The 19154-nt window shown below is 34.3% G+C and overlaps 1 protein-coding gene across 1 annotated transcript in view; it reads right to left on the bottom strand.

The window, feature by feature from the left end:
- The window catches only part of LOC149796368 (uncharacterized), a 287440-nt gene that overhangs the window by 169868 nt on the left and 98418 nt on the right, over positions 1 to 19154 (bottom strand). The window contains exons 17-19 of the mRNA XM_089961040.1: positions 8120 to 8248; positions 6420 to 6548; positions 3064 to 3114 (exon numbers count right to left, since the gene is read on the bottom strand). Of these exons, the coding sequence (XP_089817166.1) occupies positions 3064 to 3114; positions 6420 to 6548; positions 8120 to 8248 (309 nt within the window). The remainder of the gene's footprint in view (positions 1 to 3063; positions 3115 to 6419; positions 6549 to 8119; positions 8249 to 19154) is intronic.

Raw genomic sequence — 19154 nt, 5'->3', positions numbered from 1 at the left:
TAGCAGTTTCCCATTTATGACTCATGGGCAAATCCCCTACCACTGGGGCATAATATAGGATTGTATTGGCTAATTATATCTTATTTTATCTTGTCATTGCCCATTATACTTATACATGATTACTGGGTGGGGATCTCAACAATATCCATGTTATGATTACTCCAGTGGCATGATCCAGGGTCTGTATTGAACATATGTTTGATTTCATGTCCTCTTCTTCTTCAAACCTGCATGTGATTATAGGATGGGAAACTCAACAGTTTCCAAGTTTATACTGAACTATGTGCAACATTCCACCAGCCCTGAGACAAGAACCAAAGGGGTCATTCATAAAACTGTTAATTATATTACAGCTCTAGCCTTAATGATGCACCAACTTTCAGATCTACAACTAAAATATACTAGATATTGTTTGAGATTTTTAAAAGCTTTCTACCAAACCCACCCCAATGATATCAATTATTGTTAATCACTGAGCACATGTACTGACCAGGGTGGTCATATCTCAAAACTGTGAGCCTATATTTTCAACCGTGTATGAGAGATATACTCTGTTACTAATAGACAACTGAACATTAGTCAGCATAATCTTCCATCACTTTTTAAGAAAAAGCACAGATGTAGGTATCAAGTCCCTAAAATACAAATTCTCTATATAAACTGCAACATATATATAAACTGTAAAATATATAAACTGTAACCTGTATAAACTGTAATCTGTATAAACTGTACCCTGCATAAACTGTAATCTGCATAAAATGTACTCTGCATAAATTGTAATCTGTATAAACTGGACTCTGTATAAACTGTACTCTGTATAAACTGTAATCTGTAGAAACTGTACTCTGCATAAACTGTAATCATTATAAACTGTACTCTGTATAAACTGCAATCTGTAGAAACTACTCTGCATAAACTCTAATCTGTATAAAAAGTACTCTGCATAAACTGTAATCTGTATTAACTAATCTGTATAAACTGTACTCTGTATAAACTGTAATCTGTATAAACTGTACTCTGTATAAACAGTATTCTGTATAAACTAATCTGAATAAACTGTACTCTGCATAAACTGTAATCTGTATTAACTAATCTGTATAAACTGTAATCTGTATAAACTGTAATCTGTATAATCTGTACTCTGTATAAACAGCACTCTGTATAAACTAATCTGTATAAACTACTCTGCATAAACTGTAATCTGTATAAACTGTAATCTGTATAAACTGTACTCTGTATAAACAGTACTCTGTAATAACTGTAATCTGTATAAACTGTACTCTGAATAAACTGTAATCTCCATAAACTGTACTCTGTATAAACAGTACTCTGTAGAAACAGTACTCTGTACAAACTGTACTCTGCATAAACTGTAATCGGTATGAACTGTACTTTGTATAAACTGTACTCTGTATAAACAGTACTCTGTCTAAACTGTAATCTGTATAAACTGTACTCTGCATAAACTGTAATCTGTAGAAACAGTACTCTGTATAAACTGTACTCTGTATAAACTGTAACCTGCATAAACTGTACTCTGTATAAACAGTACTCTATATAAACTGTTATCTGAATAAACTGTACTCTGTATAAACTGTACTCTGTTAAAACATTCAAGGCCTTTTCAGTTGGAACATCATCCTGATAGCATCCCAAAGCAAACAAGTTGTCTCCCTTAGTTACCTCTTCTGATCTTGTGACATACCAGGAGGCACACATGGTCTTTTCAAGATCCTCACTCCTGCAAGGCAGCCTGATAAGGGGATGTGCGATTATGAAGCTAAAAAGCACTTGGATTTATTTTTGTGGGGTTTAATTTATCTGCAGAGCTGTCAACTTTCCCATATGAGAAATCAGATCTCCACTTTCAAACATACAAAATCAGCAGGTTTGTTTTCTTCTCACAACCTTAGATTTTAACAGCTATAGTTTTCTTATAGCACATCCACACGTTTCTGCTATTTCACTATCAGGAAACATTTTTCAAAATAATGTACCAGCATGCTCCGCACAGCTGAAGACATATTGTGTTCAATATGGAATGGCATGAACAAGCATTCCTCATTACGAATGCTGTCATCATGTGCTATAAAATTTAAATCTAGGTCTTATTGCTTTCTATGCAATCCTTATGTTTCTTTGTATCAACGTGTTTCATTATGTCACTCTTCCCACCATGAGAGATCAAGATATCACACCGGCATATGCTACAAAATGCCAAGGAAATAAATTCCTCAATTCCATTAAACACAGGAACTCTTGTGTATACCTATTTGAAAAGTGTCTCATATCTTTCTGCCATTTTGCTGGATGTTATTTTTCTAAAATATAACAGCACAATTGATGTTGAACAAAGAATACTGAAATAGCATGCTTCATATAACCATGTATTTGCTTCAGTCACACAGTTTATAAACAAATGGAGACACTACTCTGAGATGAAATGGAAAGTGAATTTACTATTGTACCCATGTTTTTCCACGATGATGAAAAATCAGGAGAAGTTACACTCCAAGCAGGAGAGTGGGAGTATAAGTCTGATGTCTAAATCAGGATGGCTGGCAGCTCGGTATCTGGTTTTTGTTTTTGATGGTATTTAAATTAATGAACTGGAGAGAGGTTTTGTTTTCTTCTGTGATGGGTCACTAGCAATCTTGTAATCCATGCAACTTGGTACCCCTTCCCCTCACCTCCCATCAAATGGTGACCTCAGAGTGTATAATGCTGAATGGTACACCAACCCCCATCAAATGTTGAATTCAGAGTGTATATTGCTAAATGGCACCACCCACCACCCATGCATCAAATGGTGAATTCACCATGCATGTTGCTGAATGGAATTCCCCACCACAATCAAATGGTGAATTCAGTGTTTGTTAGATAGATAGATAGATAGATAGATAGATAGATAGATAGATAGATAGATAGATAGATAGATAGATAGATAGATAGATAGATAGATAGATAGATCAATAGGTATGCACACATCAAATAGTGAATTCAGTTAATATTGCTGAATGATACATGAAATGGCTAATACACAGTGTATTTTGCTAAAAATACCTTTATCAGGCTTCATTGTTGGTGCAACTGTGTTTGTCTGTGTTACTTGAGCTGAAAGGAAACAATGATTTAAAAGTTATCCAAGTACAAGGTTTCCCTGCAATGAAGCTTTTTCTTTATTTCTGTACAATATACAATGTATGAATTTGCTTATATGTATAGTAGCTATCTTTGGGAAACCTCTTTCAAAAATTAGAAACCATTAAAAACAAAATCCTGAACATTTGGTAGGATTATGAACTAATTTTATCTGCTTATTGTGTATTATGCAAATCAGTTTAAGTAGATTTTGGCAAATATTTAAAAAAAAATGAACAAAACCTTTGACCAAATCAAAAGTAATTGCACCAACTATGATGGGATCTCTGATGCAAATCCCCACACATTTTACTGTATATTGCAATCCCCTCCCCATTCCACCCACTCACAGTTAGTAACCCTTGAGTCAAATGCAAAACCCCTCACTTCTTCATGCTATAATTGTTTATATGAAGTATGATAAAAAAAATCAAAATGTTTGTATAATTTCAATTTGTGAACATTTAACCTTGGGCAAGTCAAGAGAACTGTCAAAAAAGCTTCTATCTCCACATTTCAAAGTACACTATGAAAATGCTCATCAATTATGCAATGTCAGGCTATGTACTTTTCATGCAGATAACTATGCTCATCAATTATGCCATGTCAGGCTATGTACTTTTCATACAGATAACTATGCTCATCAATTATGCCATGTCAGGCTATGTACTTTTATTCAGATAACTATCTCAAGAATTAAGCCATGTCAGGCTATGTACTTTTTATGCAGATAACTATCTCATGAATACAACTAAATAAATGAAGATGGAACATCCTGTGTATCAATGCCCCTCACACTACATCACCTCTAGATGTATTTGCATCCTGTTTTACCTTACATTATGTATCTGGTAAATACATGAAGAAAAAACATGTCTATGTCTGCCAAATGTACTGGTTATTCAAAGTAATACAAGCATTCAGCGGAACTTGTGTCTCACTTGCACCTAGGCAATGATTTATCACCACTGCTACACTGAACTAAAACAAAAAATACAAAACATTTTATGCTTCCACCACTGCCATCAGAAAAATGCTACCAATCTCTTACTATGTTTATTTAATAACATTTTTACTTCTAATTATTTGTTCACTTGAAAATGAAAGTAATAAAATAAATGCATAAAAGTGTATTGAACAGTACAGCACTTGCTAAATTTGTACCAAGTCTTTAAAGTTTACCTGCTGGTTTTGTACTTGCTGGCCAAAGCTCTGTAGCATAACTGCTGGCTTTGTACCAAGGCTCTGTGAATTACCTACTGGCTTTGTACTAAAGTGCTGTGAATTACCTACTGGTTGTGTACCAAGGCTCTGTGAATTACCTGCTGGCTTTGTATCAAGGCTCTGTGAATTACCTGTTGGCTTTGTACCAAGGCCCTGTGAATTACCTGCTGGTTTTGTACCAAGGTGCTGTGAATTAACTACTGGCTTTGGACCAATGCTCCGTGAATTACCTGCTAGCTTTGTACCAATGTGCTGTGACTTACCTGCTGGCTTTGTACCAAGACTCTGTGAATTACCTGCTGGCATTATATCAAGGCTATGTGACTTACCTGTTGGCTTTTTACCAAAATTATGAGATTACTTGCTAACTTTGTACCAAGACTATGTAGATTACTCGCTGGATTTGTACTTGCTGGCCAAAGCTCTGCAGCATACCTGCTGGATTGTACCAAGACTATTTAAATTAACTGCTGACTTTGAACAAAGACTATCTAGATCATATGCTGGCTTTGAACCAAGACTATATGCATTACACACTGGCTTTGAACCAAGACTATATGCATTACACACTGGCTTTGAACAAAGACTATATACATTACATACTGGCTTTGAACCAAGACCATATGCATTGCATACTGGCTTTTGAAACAAGACTATATACATTACATACTGGCTTTGAACCAAGACTATATGCATTACATACTGGCTTTTGAAATAAGACTATATACATTACATACTGGCTCTGAACCAAGACTATATACATTACATACTGGCTCTGAACCAAGACTATATGCATTACATACTGGCTTTTGAAATAAGACTATATACATTACATACTGGCTTTGAACCAAGACTATATGCATTACATACTGGCTTTTGAAATAAGACTATATACATTACATACTGGCTCTGAACCAAGACTATATGCATTACACACTGGCTTTGAACCAAGACTATATGCATTACACACTGGCTTTGAACCAAGACTATATGCATTACACATTGGCTTTGAACCAAGACTATATGCATTACACACTGGCTTTGAACCAAGACTATATGCATTACACACTGGCTTTGAACCAAGACTATATGCATTACACACTGGCTTTGAACCAAGACTATATGCATTACACACTGGCTTTGAACCAAGACTATATGCATTACACACTGGCTTTTATTCAAGACTAATATGTAGAACACAAACTGGCTTTGAACCAAGACTATGTGCATTATACACAGGCTTTGAACCACAACTATGCATTACACACTGGCTATGAATCATGACTATATGCATTACACACTGGCTTTGAACCAAGACTATGTGCATTACACACTGGCTTTGAACCAAGACTATGTGCATTATACACAGGCTTTGAACCAAGACTATATGCATTACACACTGGCTATGAACCATGACTATATGCATTACACACTGGCTTTGAACCAAGACTATGTGCATTACACACTGGCTTTGAAGCAAGACTATATGCATTACACACTGGCTTGGAACCAAGACTGTGCATTACAGACTGGCTCTGAACCAAGACTATGTGCATTACACACTGGCTTTGAACCAAGACTATGTACATTACACACTGGCTTTGAACCAAGACTATATGCATTACACACTGGCTTTGAACCAAGACTAATATGTAGAACACAAACTGGATCTGAACCAACACTATCTAGATAACACACTGGCTTTGAATCAAGATTATGTGCATTACACACAGACTTTGAATAAAGACGATATGCATTACACACTGGCTTTGAACCAAGACTATGTACATTACACACTGGCTATGAACCAAGACTATGTGCATTATACACAGGCTTTGAACCACGACTAGGCATTGCACACTGGCTATGAACCATGACTATATGCATTACACACTGGCTTTGAACCAAGACTATGTGCATTACAGACTGACTTTGAACCAAGACTATGTGCATTACACACTGGCTTTGAACCAAGACTATGTAGTTTACCTGCTGGATTTGAACCAAAGCACTTTTGTTTACCTTCTGACTTTGTACTGTGTTCTATAGCCTACCTGCTGGCTTTTTACAGATATACTGCTGTTCCTTGTTACATTTCTTGTCATTCCACTGGAAATTCCAGGTTGGGACCATCTCTCCACAGTCCTCAGGTTGACTTGAAAGTATCCTGTTGTTAGGTTCTCCTAAAAATTAGAATTAGTAAATTCAAGACAAACACAATTCATTTTGAGCAGTGGAACTGCTGAAAAAGATATGTTCCTCCCAACCTTTTCTATCTGGCAGTAATTTACTTAAAAAATCTTCAATTACCTCTGAACAGTGTTTCCCTTTACCCACATTTGTGCATTCAGGGATGCATGCTGGATAAAACTGATGCACACATTTTGCTGCCATGCGTTTTTTGATGCATAGGATTTGCATAATGCGATTAGGATTTATTTAATATCCAATGCTTTGGATGAGGGATGGCATCATGTATACTTCAAGCATAGGCATAGACTGGTTCCCTGCTTTGTTTGCTCCCTGCGTTGCACACCTCTATTCGTATAGCAGTGTGCAATGCAGGGAGCATACAAAACAGGGAACCAGACTAGCATAGGCAGCATTATGATGGAGTAGCTTCCCCTAATCTCGTGAGCTCACATGTGATTTCCAATGAGCTCAGTAAGATGTCTAGATGTTTTACCTCAATTCTTGTTGCACTAGAAAGTGATCTCCAGATTAAATGTCATGCGCTAAGAATGATCAGCAAAGAAAGTGAAAGAAACAGAACACAAAAGAGTAACTGTGGATCTAACTTTAATGAAAATTGGAGGAAATAATTCCCTTGACTGGAATACTGCACATCCATTAGGATTACTGGTGTGACTTCCGATTGCGTGATTGCAAAGATTGCAAAAGTGAATAACCCTTTCATGACAGGGTTTTAGAATTTTTAAAAAATCTGCCCTCATTCGCCACAAGATATCTGGAGAACAAATTATAACCCAAGACATTCTTTCACAACAAAGAAATCAGTAAACTTGCAAAGACAAGTGCGTTATTTGGATTACAAAGTCAGGGGGTAATTGCAGATTTTGTTGGTTTTTAACTTTTACTGCAATAAAAGAAAGATCTTAAAGTTCAAGTGTAACTTATTAGAAAGAAGATGAATCATTATCCTCCTTGATTTTTGGGTTTAATAGGACAAGGTGCAATGAAATCAATGATATGAAAGGCAGTAAATTAACTGCCATTTCGCTAAAAAGATTTATTTGGTTTTTTGTATTGGCTTATATATAATGTTTTGGTCTATAATAATGCTTCAAAAAGATAATAAGGAGACTGTTAAAACGACTTTAAACTAAAAAAAAAATGAATTAATACAATTATTCTTTGAATGGACAACACAGTTGTTTGTTAACTGTGTTGGTTTATTTGCATGTTGAGAGAGAGAGAGAGAGAGAGAGAGAGAGAGAGAGAGAGAGAAAGAGAGAGATAGTATCTTGTGCAAGTTGCAATATTCTATTTCAAGCTGAAAAAGTATGGGTCAGATGAAAATTTGTCAGTACGTTTTTGACTCCCACATTTTTTATTTGACTCCTAGTTTTGACGCCAAGGGGTTTTGTTGTGCCCCCAATTTTAAACCCCTGGAGGATGCACTGTCTGTAAATCAATAAATTTAGTCTATCTGCCTTTCAACACCAGGTTCATGTTTATCAATCAAAAATATATTATATCAATAAATCTTAAAACAACAATTTGTTTTCATCACCTGGATACCAATTCAGGTATCTAAATGGTGTACTATCTATCCACTTCCATCCTCCTTCTCTGCTTTGGTCTGTTGCCCCAATCCAGAGGTTCATCTGTATAGATGCATAAATACCAGTTGACAGCACAGCTAAAAAGTAGAATAATAATAATAATAATAATAATAATAATAATAATGAGGACTTTGTATAGAGCCTAAACTTTAGAAGCTCTAAGCACTTTACAACATTAGACAACACCTATAAGATAAAAAACATATAATGATATGATTACAAAAACAAACACCATGAAATTAGAAAACATAAAAAAAACATGCTGAGAATATTTAAGGTAGGAAACATTATTAGGTCTTTAAGTTTGTTCTTGCAGTCGAAATAAGTGAGTTTTGAGAGCACTCTTGAATGGGATCACTGTGTCTTTGTGTCTAAGTTCAGTGGGCAATTTATTCCATGTTGCTGGGCCCTGGTATGCAAAAGAATGCTGTCCATATGACTTTGTTTTCATAGTGGGAATAATGAGTATATGATTGTCAGAAGAGGAGCGTAAACATCTTGCTGGTGTGTACACATGGTGAGGTTGGATTGGAGTCCGTCAGTGAAACATAGCACAGAGAACAAATTTGTGTTTGATTCTGGATCGAATGGATAGCCAGTGTAGGGTACAGAGCAGCGGGGAGGTGTGCTTTGATCGTGGTACTCTAAGTATGATCCAAGCAGCTGTGTTTTGAACTTTTTGAAGTTTCTGGAGTAGATATTGAGATGAACCAGACAGAATTGAGTTACAATAGTCCAGTCTTGAAAGTACTAATGAACACACATGTGTTTTAGTGGCATCAACTGAAAGATATTTGTGAATGGAGCTGATGCGTCTCAGCTCAAGATATGCAGCCTTGCATATGTTCATGACATGTTGGTGCAATGTGAGAGTACTGTCCAGAGTAACACCTAGGTTTCGTACTGATTGTGTGAATTTAATGTTGGTGCTGCTGATATTTATTGTTTGAGGTAAAGGATGTGAATGAAAAAGTCTTTGTGTTGTGTTGTGATCAGAATGGCCTCAGATTTATCATCATTCTCATCTGCAGCTTGTTACATGTCATCCATGATTTCACATCAGAAATGCACCTCTCTACACCTTGGATGGTAGCATCAACTTCATTTGGGTGGCTAGATTTGTATATTTGGGTGTCATCAGCAATATACAATTGGTGAGACACTGGATGACGATCTATGACACTTGAGAGCAACTGAGTGTACAGAATGAAGAGAACATGTCCAAGAACAGACCCCTGTGGAACACCACTCAACTGGGCTGGAGTGTATTCCATTCGCAGATACAATTTGTGTCCTGTTGACCAAGTAGGACTTGAACCACAGTAAGGCTTTATCATCAATGCCAAATACATGCTGGAGATGGTGAAGTAATATATCATGGTCTATTGTGTCAAATGCTGCAGACAAATCAAGGAGGGTGAGGACTGTAATCTTTCCGCTATCCAACGCAGAGAGAATGTCATTAACTACTTTTAGAAGAGTAGTTTCAGTACTGTGGCAAGGGCAATATGCAGATTGTACATTGCTAAAAAGACTATTTGAATTCAGATGAGATACAAGCTGGGTTAGAACAACCTTTTCTCAGATTTTTTATATGAATGGGAGATTAGAAACTGGGCAGTAGTTCTTTAAATTGTTACGTCTAGTGTTGGTTTCTTCAGCAGAGGCTTTACAATGGCAGTTTTGAAAAATGATAGGAATTCCCCGGCTGAGAGAGAGGTATTAATAACATCAGTTAGTGAAAGCAATACTGGATCTAAGCACTCAGGCAGCAGTGATGTTGGAATTGGATCAAGTTCACATGACTTTGGTGCACTCTTCACAAGAATATGATAAGTATCATAGCTTACAATTATGCAACAAGATGCTTCTAAACCCAAACAAATGTAGTTGATCAGTCGCATGGATGATTGCCGACAACATTTAAAAGTAATTATCTTTTTGAACAAAATGACCTAGATCTGCATATCAAGTCAACAATCATAACATTGCTGTAAACCATGTGGCCATTACCTAAAAGTAAAAGTGTGGCTTGACCCTAAAGTCAAAAGGTTATGTAAGCATGTCACACAATACATTGTCTTAACTTCACAATGGTTCATTCTATATTATGAAGAAGGTTATGTAAGCATGTCACACAATACATTGTCTTAACTTCATAATGGTTCATTCCATATTATGAAGGTTATGTAAGCATGTCATACAATACATTGTTGTTGTTGTTGTTGTGGGGTTTAACGCCATTTTTCAGCACACGATAGGCTATGCATGGCGGCCAGTATTAATGGTGGAGGAAGAACCCGGGAAACCCCTGGGAAGAACCACCGACCCACGAGAAGCTACTGGCATGCTTTCTCACATATCCACATTTGCCGAATCCTGGACTCGAACCCACGCAGACAGAGGTGAGATGGCAGTGATCCATAACGGAGAGCGCTTTAGACCACTCGGCCACTCGGGGCCCCCACAATACATTGTCTTAACTTCATAATGGTTCATTCTATATTATGAAGGTTATGTAAGCATGTCACACAATACATTGTCTTAACTTCATAATGGTTCATTCTATATTATGAAGAAGGTTATGTAAGCATGTCACACAATACATTGTCTTAACTTCACAATGGTTTATTCTATATTATGAAGAAGGTTATGTAAGCATGTCACACAATATATTGTCTTAACTTCACAATGGTTCATTCCATATTATGAAGAAGGTTATGTAAGCATTATGAAGAAGGTTATGTAAGCATGTCACACAATACATTGTCTTAACTTCACAATGGTTTATTCTATATTATGAAGAAGGTTATGTAAGCATGTCACACAATATATTGTCTTAACTTCACAATGGTTCATTCCATATTATGAAGAAGGTTATGTAAGCATTATGAAGAAAGTTATGTAAGCATGTCACACAATACATTGTTTTAATGTCATAATGCTTCATTCCATATTATGAAGATGATCTATGAGGTTTGGAAAATACAGGCAAATTAAAAACTTTAAAGAAAATCTGAATGTATATTTTAAGATGGTGTTTAGGTTAAACCTCTGGAATAAATTGCTTTTACAAGCTGGTTTTCAAAAAAATAATCATCAAAGTTTATCCGTGAATAACTGATGAATACATTTGTAGTATCTTTTGAGTGAACAAACTTTAAGTTAAAAGGACTAAACAGATTTAGGTCTCTCATTTACTGTATTGTTGTGTGCAGGTGAGCAAGGACATTATTCTATTCCTGATGTTTAGAAAATCATGCCAGGATGTAAAAAGGACCCTAAAAGGAGATGTTTTTCAGATGACTTCATGCAAGTCCAAATATATATGGCAAGAAAGATTTCTACAGATCCAACTTTGGACTCTGAATTATTAGAATCTGCTGCTTACTGTATTACCCCAAATATAGCATCCAACATGGCATTAAGTGAACTTTCTGTTGATAATTTTGTTACTAAAATGTTATCAGTCCTTCAATTACCAGAAATTACTGCATCTCTTGCTAAAGCTGTGGGGCAGACTGTTGTGGATAAAATATTTGAAGAATTTTCAAGTGAAATTCAGAGTTTGAAAGTTTCAATTGCTAAAGCTCAGGCAGAGCTTGAAAAAGAACAAACAGATCAAATTACTTGAAAACCAGTCAGATGACTTATGTCCATACTCATAATAACAGAGTATTTGCATATAAGGTGTACCCAAGTCAAATCGGTATTTAAACCACAACCTTGACTCAGTAAATGAAGTGCACAAGGACTGCAAAAATAATGAGGAATACCAAGTCAAAGAGAGCACAATGAAAAGAGCAAATATACAAACATCATCGAACTTATACTTGCACATGATATCGGAGTAAAACTGACAATAGATAATATAAACGAGAGTCATCAAGTAGGACCATCCAGCCAAAAAATAGACCAATTTTGGTTACATGTTTGAACTATCACATGTATCTGGGAATGATGAAAGTACAGTCTACTAAAACCCCTCAAATTGTCATCTAAGAATAAAGACTTGACACAAATAAAAGCCATGATCACAAAACAAGCAAGAATTTTGAAAAATGACAGAAAAATCAAAGATACCTGGGTGTGGGACAGGGTGATGTTCATCAAAAAAAAGTACAAAATGGTTATTCAAGTCACACAACTTGGACGGCAATGCAGACATTGATGGTCAACCTCCAATGAGCAGAACAACCTTGTTCTATAATTCATTTCCACTATTTACATTTTGAATATGGAACTTGTTACCTGATGAAGTATGAAAAAACCTTCAATACATAATTGTAAAGCCTATTTGAACTGCGATAAGAAAAACACATCATGTTACTATTATGTTGGTGACAGAATTCCTCAGATCATGCATGCTAGGCTAAGAACAGATTGTAGTAATTTAACTTACAATTTATATACAAATCATGTATCTAATAATAAGTATTGCTCCTGTGGTGAACTTTCTTCTGAACTCTTCTAAATATTAAAATCTTGGAGATTAATATTCTATACACACTACCTTTTGCTCCTACGATTGAAGCATTATTGCTTGGCAACCCCATGCCAACTGCAGAAAATAACAAACAAATATTTTTAACTGTGCAAAATTACATTAAAGCGACCAAGAAATTTAATTAACTGACTGAACTCTCAACCTTTTGAATCACAATTAATTAGTTCTTATTCACTGCTATTTTTTGTATGCAAGTTTTATGCATATTTTCTGTATAACCATTTGTACTAGTATCAAAATCTCTCATCTTATATTGTTCTTACTGTTGGGGAGACAGTGCTAACTACCTTATGCTTTGTCCCCAAAATCATATGTTTGTATGTATATCTGACAAAGGTTTTTAAATAAATATGGTTTAAATATGAATATCTTTTTAATGTCCTAATTCCAACAGTGGTAATAATAATGTCCTAATTCCATCAGTGGTAATAATAAAGTCCTAATTCTAACAGTGGTAATAATAATGTCCTAATTCCAACAGTGGTAATAATAATGTCCTAATTCCATCAGTGGTAATAATAATGTCCTAATTCCAACAGTGGTAATAATAATGTCCTAATTCCAACAGTGGTAATAATAATGTCCTAATTCCAACAGTGGTAATAATAAAGTCCTAATTCCATCAGTGGTAATAATAATGTCCTAATTCCATCAGTGCTAATAATAATGTCCTAATTCCAACAGTGGTAATAATAAAGTCCTAATTCCATCAGTGGTAATAATAATGTCCTAATTCCATCAGTGGTAATAATAATGTCCTAATTCCAACAGTGGTAATAATAATGTCCTAATTCCATCAGTGGTAATAATAATGTCCTAATTCCAACAGTGGTAATAATAAAGTCCTAATTCCATCAGTGGTAATAATAATGTCCTAATTCCATCAGTGGTAATAATAATGTCCTAATTCCAACAGTGGTAATAATAAAGTCCTAATTCCAATGCGGTAATATTAATGTCCTAATTCCAACAGTGGTAATAATAATGTCCTAATTCCAACAGTGCTAATAATAATGTCCTAATTCCAATAGCGGTAATATTAATGTCCTAATTCCAACAGTGGTAATAATAATGTCCTAATTCCAACAGTGGTAATAATAATGTCCTAATTCCATCAGTGGTAATAATAATGTCCTAATCCCAACAGTGGAATTAATACTGTCCTAATTCCAACAGTGGTAATAATACTGTCCTAATTCCAACAGTGGTAATAATACTGTCCTAATTCCAACAGTGGTAATAATAATGTCCTAATTCCAACAGTGGTAATAATAATGTCCTAATTCCAACAGTGGTAATATTAATGTCCTAATTCCAACAGTGGTAATAATAATGTCCTAATTCCAACAGTGGTAATAATAATGTCCTAATTCCAACAGTGGTAATAATAATGTCCTAATTCCAATAGTGGTAATATTAATGTCCTAATTCCAACAGTGGTAATAATAATGTCCTAATTCCATCAGTGGTAATAATAATGTCCTAATCCCAACAGTGGAATTAATACTGTCCTAATTCCAACAGTGGTAATAATACTGTCCTAATTCCAACAGTGGTAATAATACTGTCCTAATTCCAACAGTGGTAATAATAATGTCCTAATTCCAACAGTGGTAATAATAATGTCCTAATTCCAACAGTGGTAATATTAATGTCCTAATTCCAACAGTGGTAATAATAATGTCCTAATTCCAACAGTGGTAATAATAATGTCCTAATTCCAACAGTGGTAATAATAATGTCCTAATTCCAATAGTGGTAATATTAATGTCCTAATTCCAACAGTGGTAATAATAAAGTCCTAATTCCATCAGTGGTAATAATAATGTCCTAATTCCAACAGTGGTAATAATAAAGTCCTTATTCCATCAGTGGTAATAATAATGTCCTAATTCCAACAGTGCTAATAATAATGTCCTAATTCCAACAGTGGTAATAATAATGTCCTAATTCCATCAGTGGTAATAATAATGTCCTAATTCCATCAGTGGTAATAATAAAGTCCTAATTCCAACAGTGGTAATAATAATGTCCTAATTCCATCAGTGGTAATAATAATGTCCTAATTCCATCAGTGGTAATAATAATGTCCTAATTCCAACAGTGGTAATAATAATGTCCTAATTCCATCAGTGGTAATAATAATGTCCTAATTCCATCAGTGGTAATAATAATGTCCTAATTCCAACAGTGGTAATAATAATGTCCTAATTCCAACAGTGGTAATAATAATGTCCTAATTCCATCAGTGGTAATAATAATGTCCTAATTCCATCAGTGGTAATAATAAAGTCCTAATTCCATCAGTGGTAATAATAATGTCCTAATTCCATCAGTGGTAATAATAATGTCCTAATTCCATCAGTGGTAATAATAATGTCCTAATTCCAACAGTGGTAATAATAAAGTCCTAATTCCAATAGTGGTAATATTAATGTCCTAATTCCAACAGTGGTAATAATAATGTCCTAATTCCAACAGTGGTAATAATAAAGTCCTAATTCCAATAGTGGTAATATTAATGTCCTAATTCCAACAGTGGAATTAATACTGTCCTAATTCCAACAGTGGTAATAATACTGTCCTAATTCCAACAGTGGTAATAATACTGTCCTAATTCCAACAGTGGTAATAATAATGTCCTAATTCCAACAGTGGTAATAATAATGTCCTAATTCCAACAGTGGTAATATTAATGTCCTAATTCCAACAGTGGTAATAATAATGTCCTAATTCCAACAGTGCTAATAATAATGTCCTAATTCCAACAGTGGTAATAATAATGTCCTAATTCCAACAGTGGTAATAATAATGTCCTAATTCCAACAGTGGTAATAATAAAGTCCTAATTCCAACAGTGGTAATAATAATGTCCTAATTCCATCAGTGGTAATAATAATGTCCTAATTCCATCAGTGGTAATAATAATGTCCTAATTCCAACAGTGGTAATAATAATGTCCTAATTCCATCAGTGGTAATAATAATGTCCTAATTCCATCAGTGGTAATAATAATGTCCTAATTCCAACAGTGGTAATAATAATGTCCTAATTCCAACAGTGGTAATAATAATGTCCTAATTCCATCAGTGGTAATAATAATGTCCTAATTCCATCAGTGGTAATAATAATGTCCTAATTCCATCAGTGGTAATAATAATGTCCTAATTCCATCAGTGGTAATAATACTGTCCTAATTCCAACAGTGGTAATAATAATGTCCTAATTCCATCAGTGGTAATAATAATGTCCTAATTCCATCAGTGGTAATAATAATGTCCTAATTCCATCAGTGGTAATAATAATGTCCTAATTCCATCAGTGGTAATAATACTGTCCTAATTCCAACAGTGGTAATAATAATGTCCTAATTCCATCAGTGGTAATAATAATGTCCTAATTCCATCAGTGGTAATAATAATGTCCTAATTCCATCAGTGGTAATAATAATGTCCTAATTCCATCAGTGGTAATAATAATGTCCTAATTCCAACAGTGGTAATAATAATGTCCTAATTCCAACAGTGGTAATAATAATGTCCTAATTCCATCAGTGGTAATAATAATGTCCTAATTCCATCAGTGGTAATAATAATGTCCTAATTCCATCAGTGGTAATAATAATGTCCTAATTCCATCAGTGGTAATAATAATGTCCTAATTCCATCAGTGGTAATAATACTGTCCTAATTCCAACAGTGGTAATAATAATGTCCTAATTCCAACAGTGGTAATAATAATGTCCTAATTCCAACAGTGGTAATAATAATGTCTTAATTCCAACAGTGGTAATAATAATGTCCTAATTCCATCAGTGGTAATAATAATGTCCTAATTCCAACAGTGCTAATAATAATGTCCTAATTCCAACAGTGGTAATAATAATGTCCTAATTCCAACAGTGGTAATAATAATGTCCTAATTCCATCAGTGGTAATAATAATGTCCTAATTCCATCAGTGGTAATAATAATGTCCTAATTCCAACAGTGGTAATAATAAAGTCCTAATTCCAATAGTGGTAATATTAATGTCCTAATTCCAACAGTGGTAATAATAATGTCCTAATTCCAACAGTGGTAATAATAAAGTCCTAATTCCAATAGTGGTAATATTAATGTCCTAATTCCAACAGTGGAATTAATACTGTCCTAATTCCAACAGTGGTAATAATACTGTCCTAATTCCAACAGTGGTAATAATACTGTCCTAATTCCAACAGTGGTAATAATAATGTCCTAATTCCAACAGTGGTAATAATAATGTCCTAATTCCAACAGTGGTAATATTAATGTCCTAATTCCAACAGTGGTAATAATAATGTCCTAATTCCAACAGTGGTAATAATAATGTCCTAATTCCAACAGTGGTAATAATAATGTCCTAATTCCAATAGTGGTAATATTAATGTCCTAATTCCAACAGTGGTAATAATAAAGTCCTAATTCCATCAGTGGTAATAATAATGTCCTAATTCCAACAGTGGTAATAATAAAGTCCTTATTCCATCAGTGGTAATAATAATGTCCTAATTCCATCAGTGCTAATAATAATGTCCTAATTCCAACAGTGGTAATAATAAAGTCCTAATTCCAATAGTGGTAATATTAATGTCCTAATTCCAACAGTGGTAATAATAATGTCCTAATTCCATCAGTGGTAATAATAATGTCCTAATTCCAACAGTGGTAATAATAATGTCCTAATTCCAACAGTGGTAATAATACTGTCCTAATTCCAACAGTGGTAATAATACTGTCCTAATTCCAACAGTGGTAATAATAATGTCCTAATTCCAACAGTGGTAATAATAATGTCCTAATTCCAACAGTGGTAATATTAATGTCCTAATTCCAACAGTGGTAATAATAATGTCCTAATTCCAACAGTGGTAATAATAATGTCCTAATTCCAACAGTGGTAATAATAATGTCCTAATTCCAATAGTGGTAATATTAATGTCCTAATTCCAACAGTGGTAATAATAAAGTCCTAATTCCATCAGTGGTAATAATAATGTCCTAATCCCAACAGTGGAATTAATACTGTCCTAATTCCAACAGTGGTAATAATACTGTCCTAATTCCAACAGTGGTAATAATACTGTCCTAATTCCAACAGTGGTAATAATAATGTCCTAATTCCAACAGTGGTAATAATAATGTCCTAATTCCAACAGTGGTAATATTAATGTCCTAATTCCAACAGTGGTAATAATAATGTCCTAATTCCAACAGTGGTAATAATAATGTCCTAATTCCAACAGTGGTAATAATAATGTCCTAATTCCAATAGTGGTAATATTAATGTCCTAATTCCAACAGTGGTAATAATAAAGTCCTAATTCCATCAGTGGTAATAATAATGTCCTAATTCCAACAGTGGTAATAATGAAGTCCTAATTCCATCAGTGGTAATAATAAAGTCCTAATTCCATCAGTGGTAATAATAATGTCCTAATTCCATCAGTGGTAATAATAATGTCCTAATTCCAACAGTGCTAATAATAATGTCCTAATTCCAATAGCGGTAATATTAATGTCCTAATTCCAACAGTGGTAATAATAATGTCCTAATTCCAACAGTGGTAATAATAATGTCCTAATTCCAATAGTGGTAATATTAATGTCCTAATTCCAACAGTGGTAATAATAAAGTCCTAATTCCATCAGTGGTAATAATAATGTCCTAATTCCAACAGTGGTAATAATAAAGTCCTAATTCCATCAGTGCTAATAATAATGTCCTAATTCCAACAGTGGTAATAATAAAGTCCTAATTCCAACAGTGGTAATAATAATGTCCTAATTCCAACAGTGGTAATAATAATGTCCTAATTCCATCAGTGGTAATAATAATGTCCTAATTCCATCAGTGGTAATAATAATGTCCTAATTCCAACAGTGGTAATAATAATGTCCTAATTCCAACAGTGGAATTAATAATGTCCTAATTCCAACAGTGGTAATAATAAAGTCCTAATTCCATCAGTGGTAATAATAATGTCCTAATTCCATCAGTGGTAATAATAATGTCCTAATTCCATCAGTGGTAATAATAATGTCCTAATTCCATCAGTGGTAATAATAATGTCCTAATTCCATCAGTGGTAATAATAATGTCCTAATTCCATCAGTGGTAATAATAATGTCCTAATTCCATCAGTGGTAATAATAATGTCCTAATTCCATCAGTGGTAATAATAATGTCCTAATTCCATCAGTGGTAATAATAATGTCCTAATTCCATCAGTGGTAATAATAATGTCCTAATTCCAACAGTGGTAATAATAAAGTCCTAATTCCAACAGTGGTAATAATAATGTCCTAATTCCATCAGTGGTAATAATAATGTCCTAATTCCATCAGTGGTAATAATAAAGTCCTAATTCCATCAGTGGTAATAATAATGTCCTAATTCCATCAGTGGTAATAATAATGTCCTAATTCCATCAGTGGTAATAATAATGTCCTAATT

The sequence above is a fragment of the Sinohyriopsis cumingii genome, chromosome 6, assembly GCF_028554795.1.
Source record: "Sinohyriopsis cumingii isolate HCF-2022 chromosome 6, ASM2855479v2, whole genome shotgun sequence".
In the NCBI taxonomy this organism is placed as follows: Eukaryota; Metazoa; Mollusca; class Bivalvia; order Unionida; family Unionidae; genus Sinohyriopsis; species Sinohyriopsis cumingii.
Note: the sequence above shows the minus strand (reverse complement) of the source record. Positions and strands in the feature narration are given on the sequence as shown.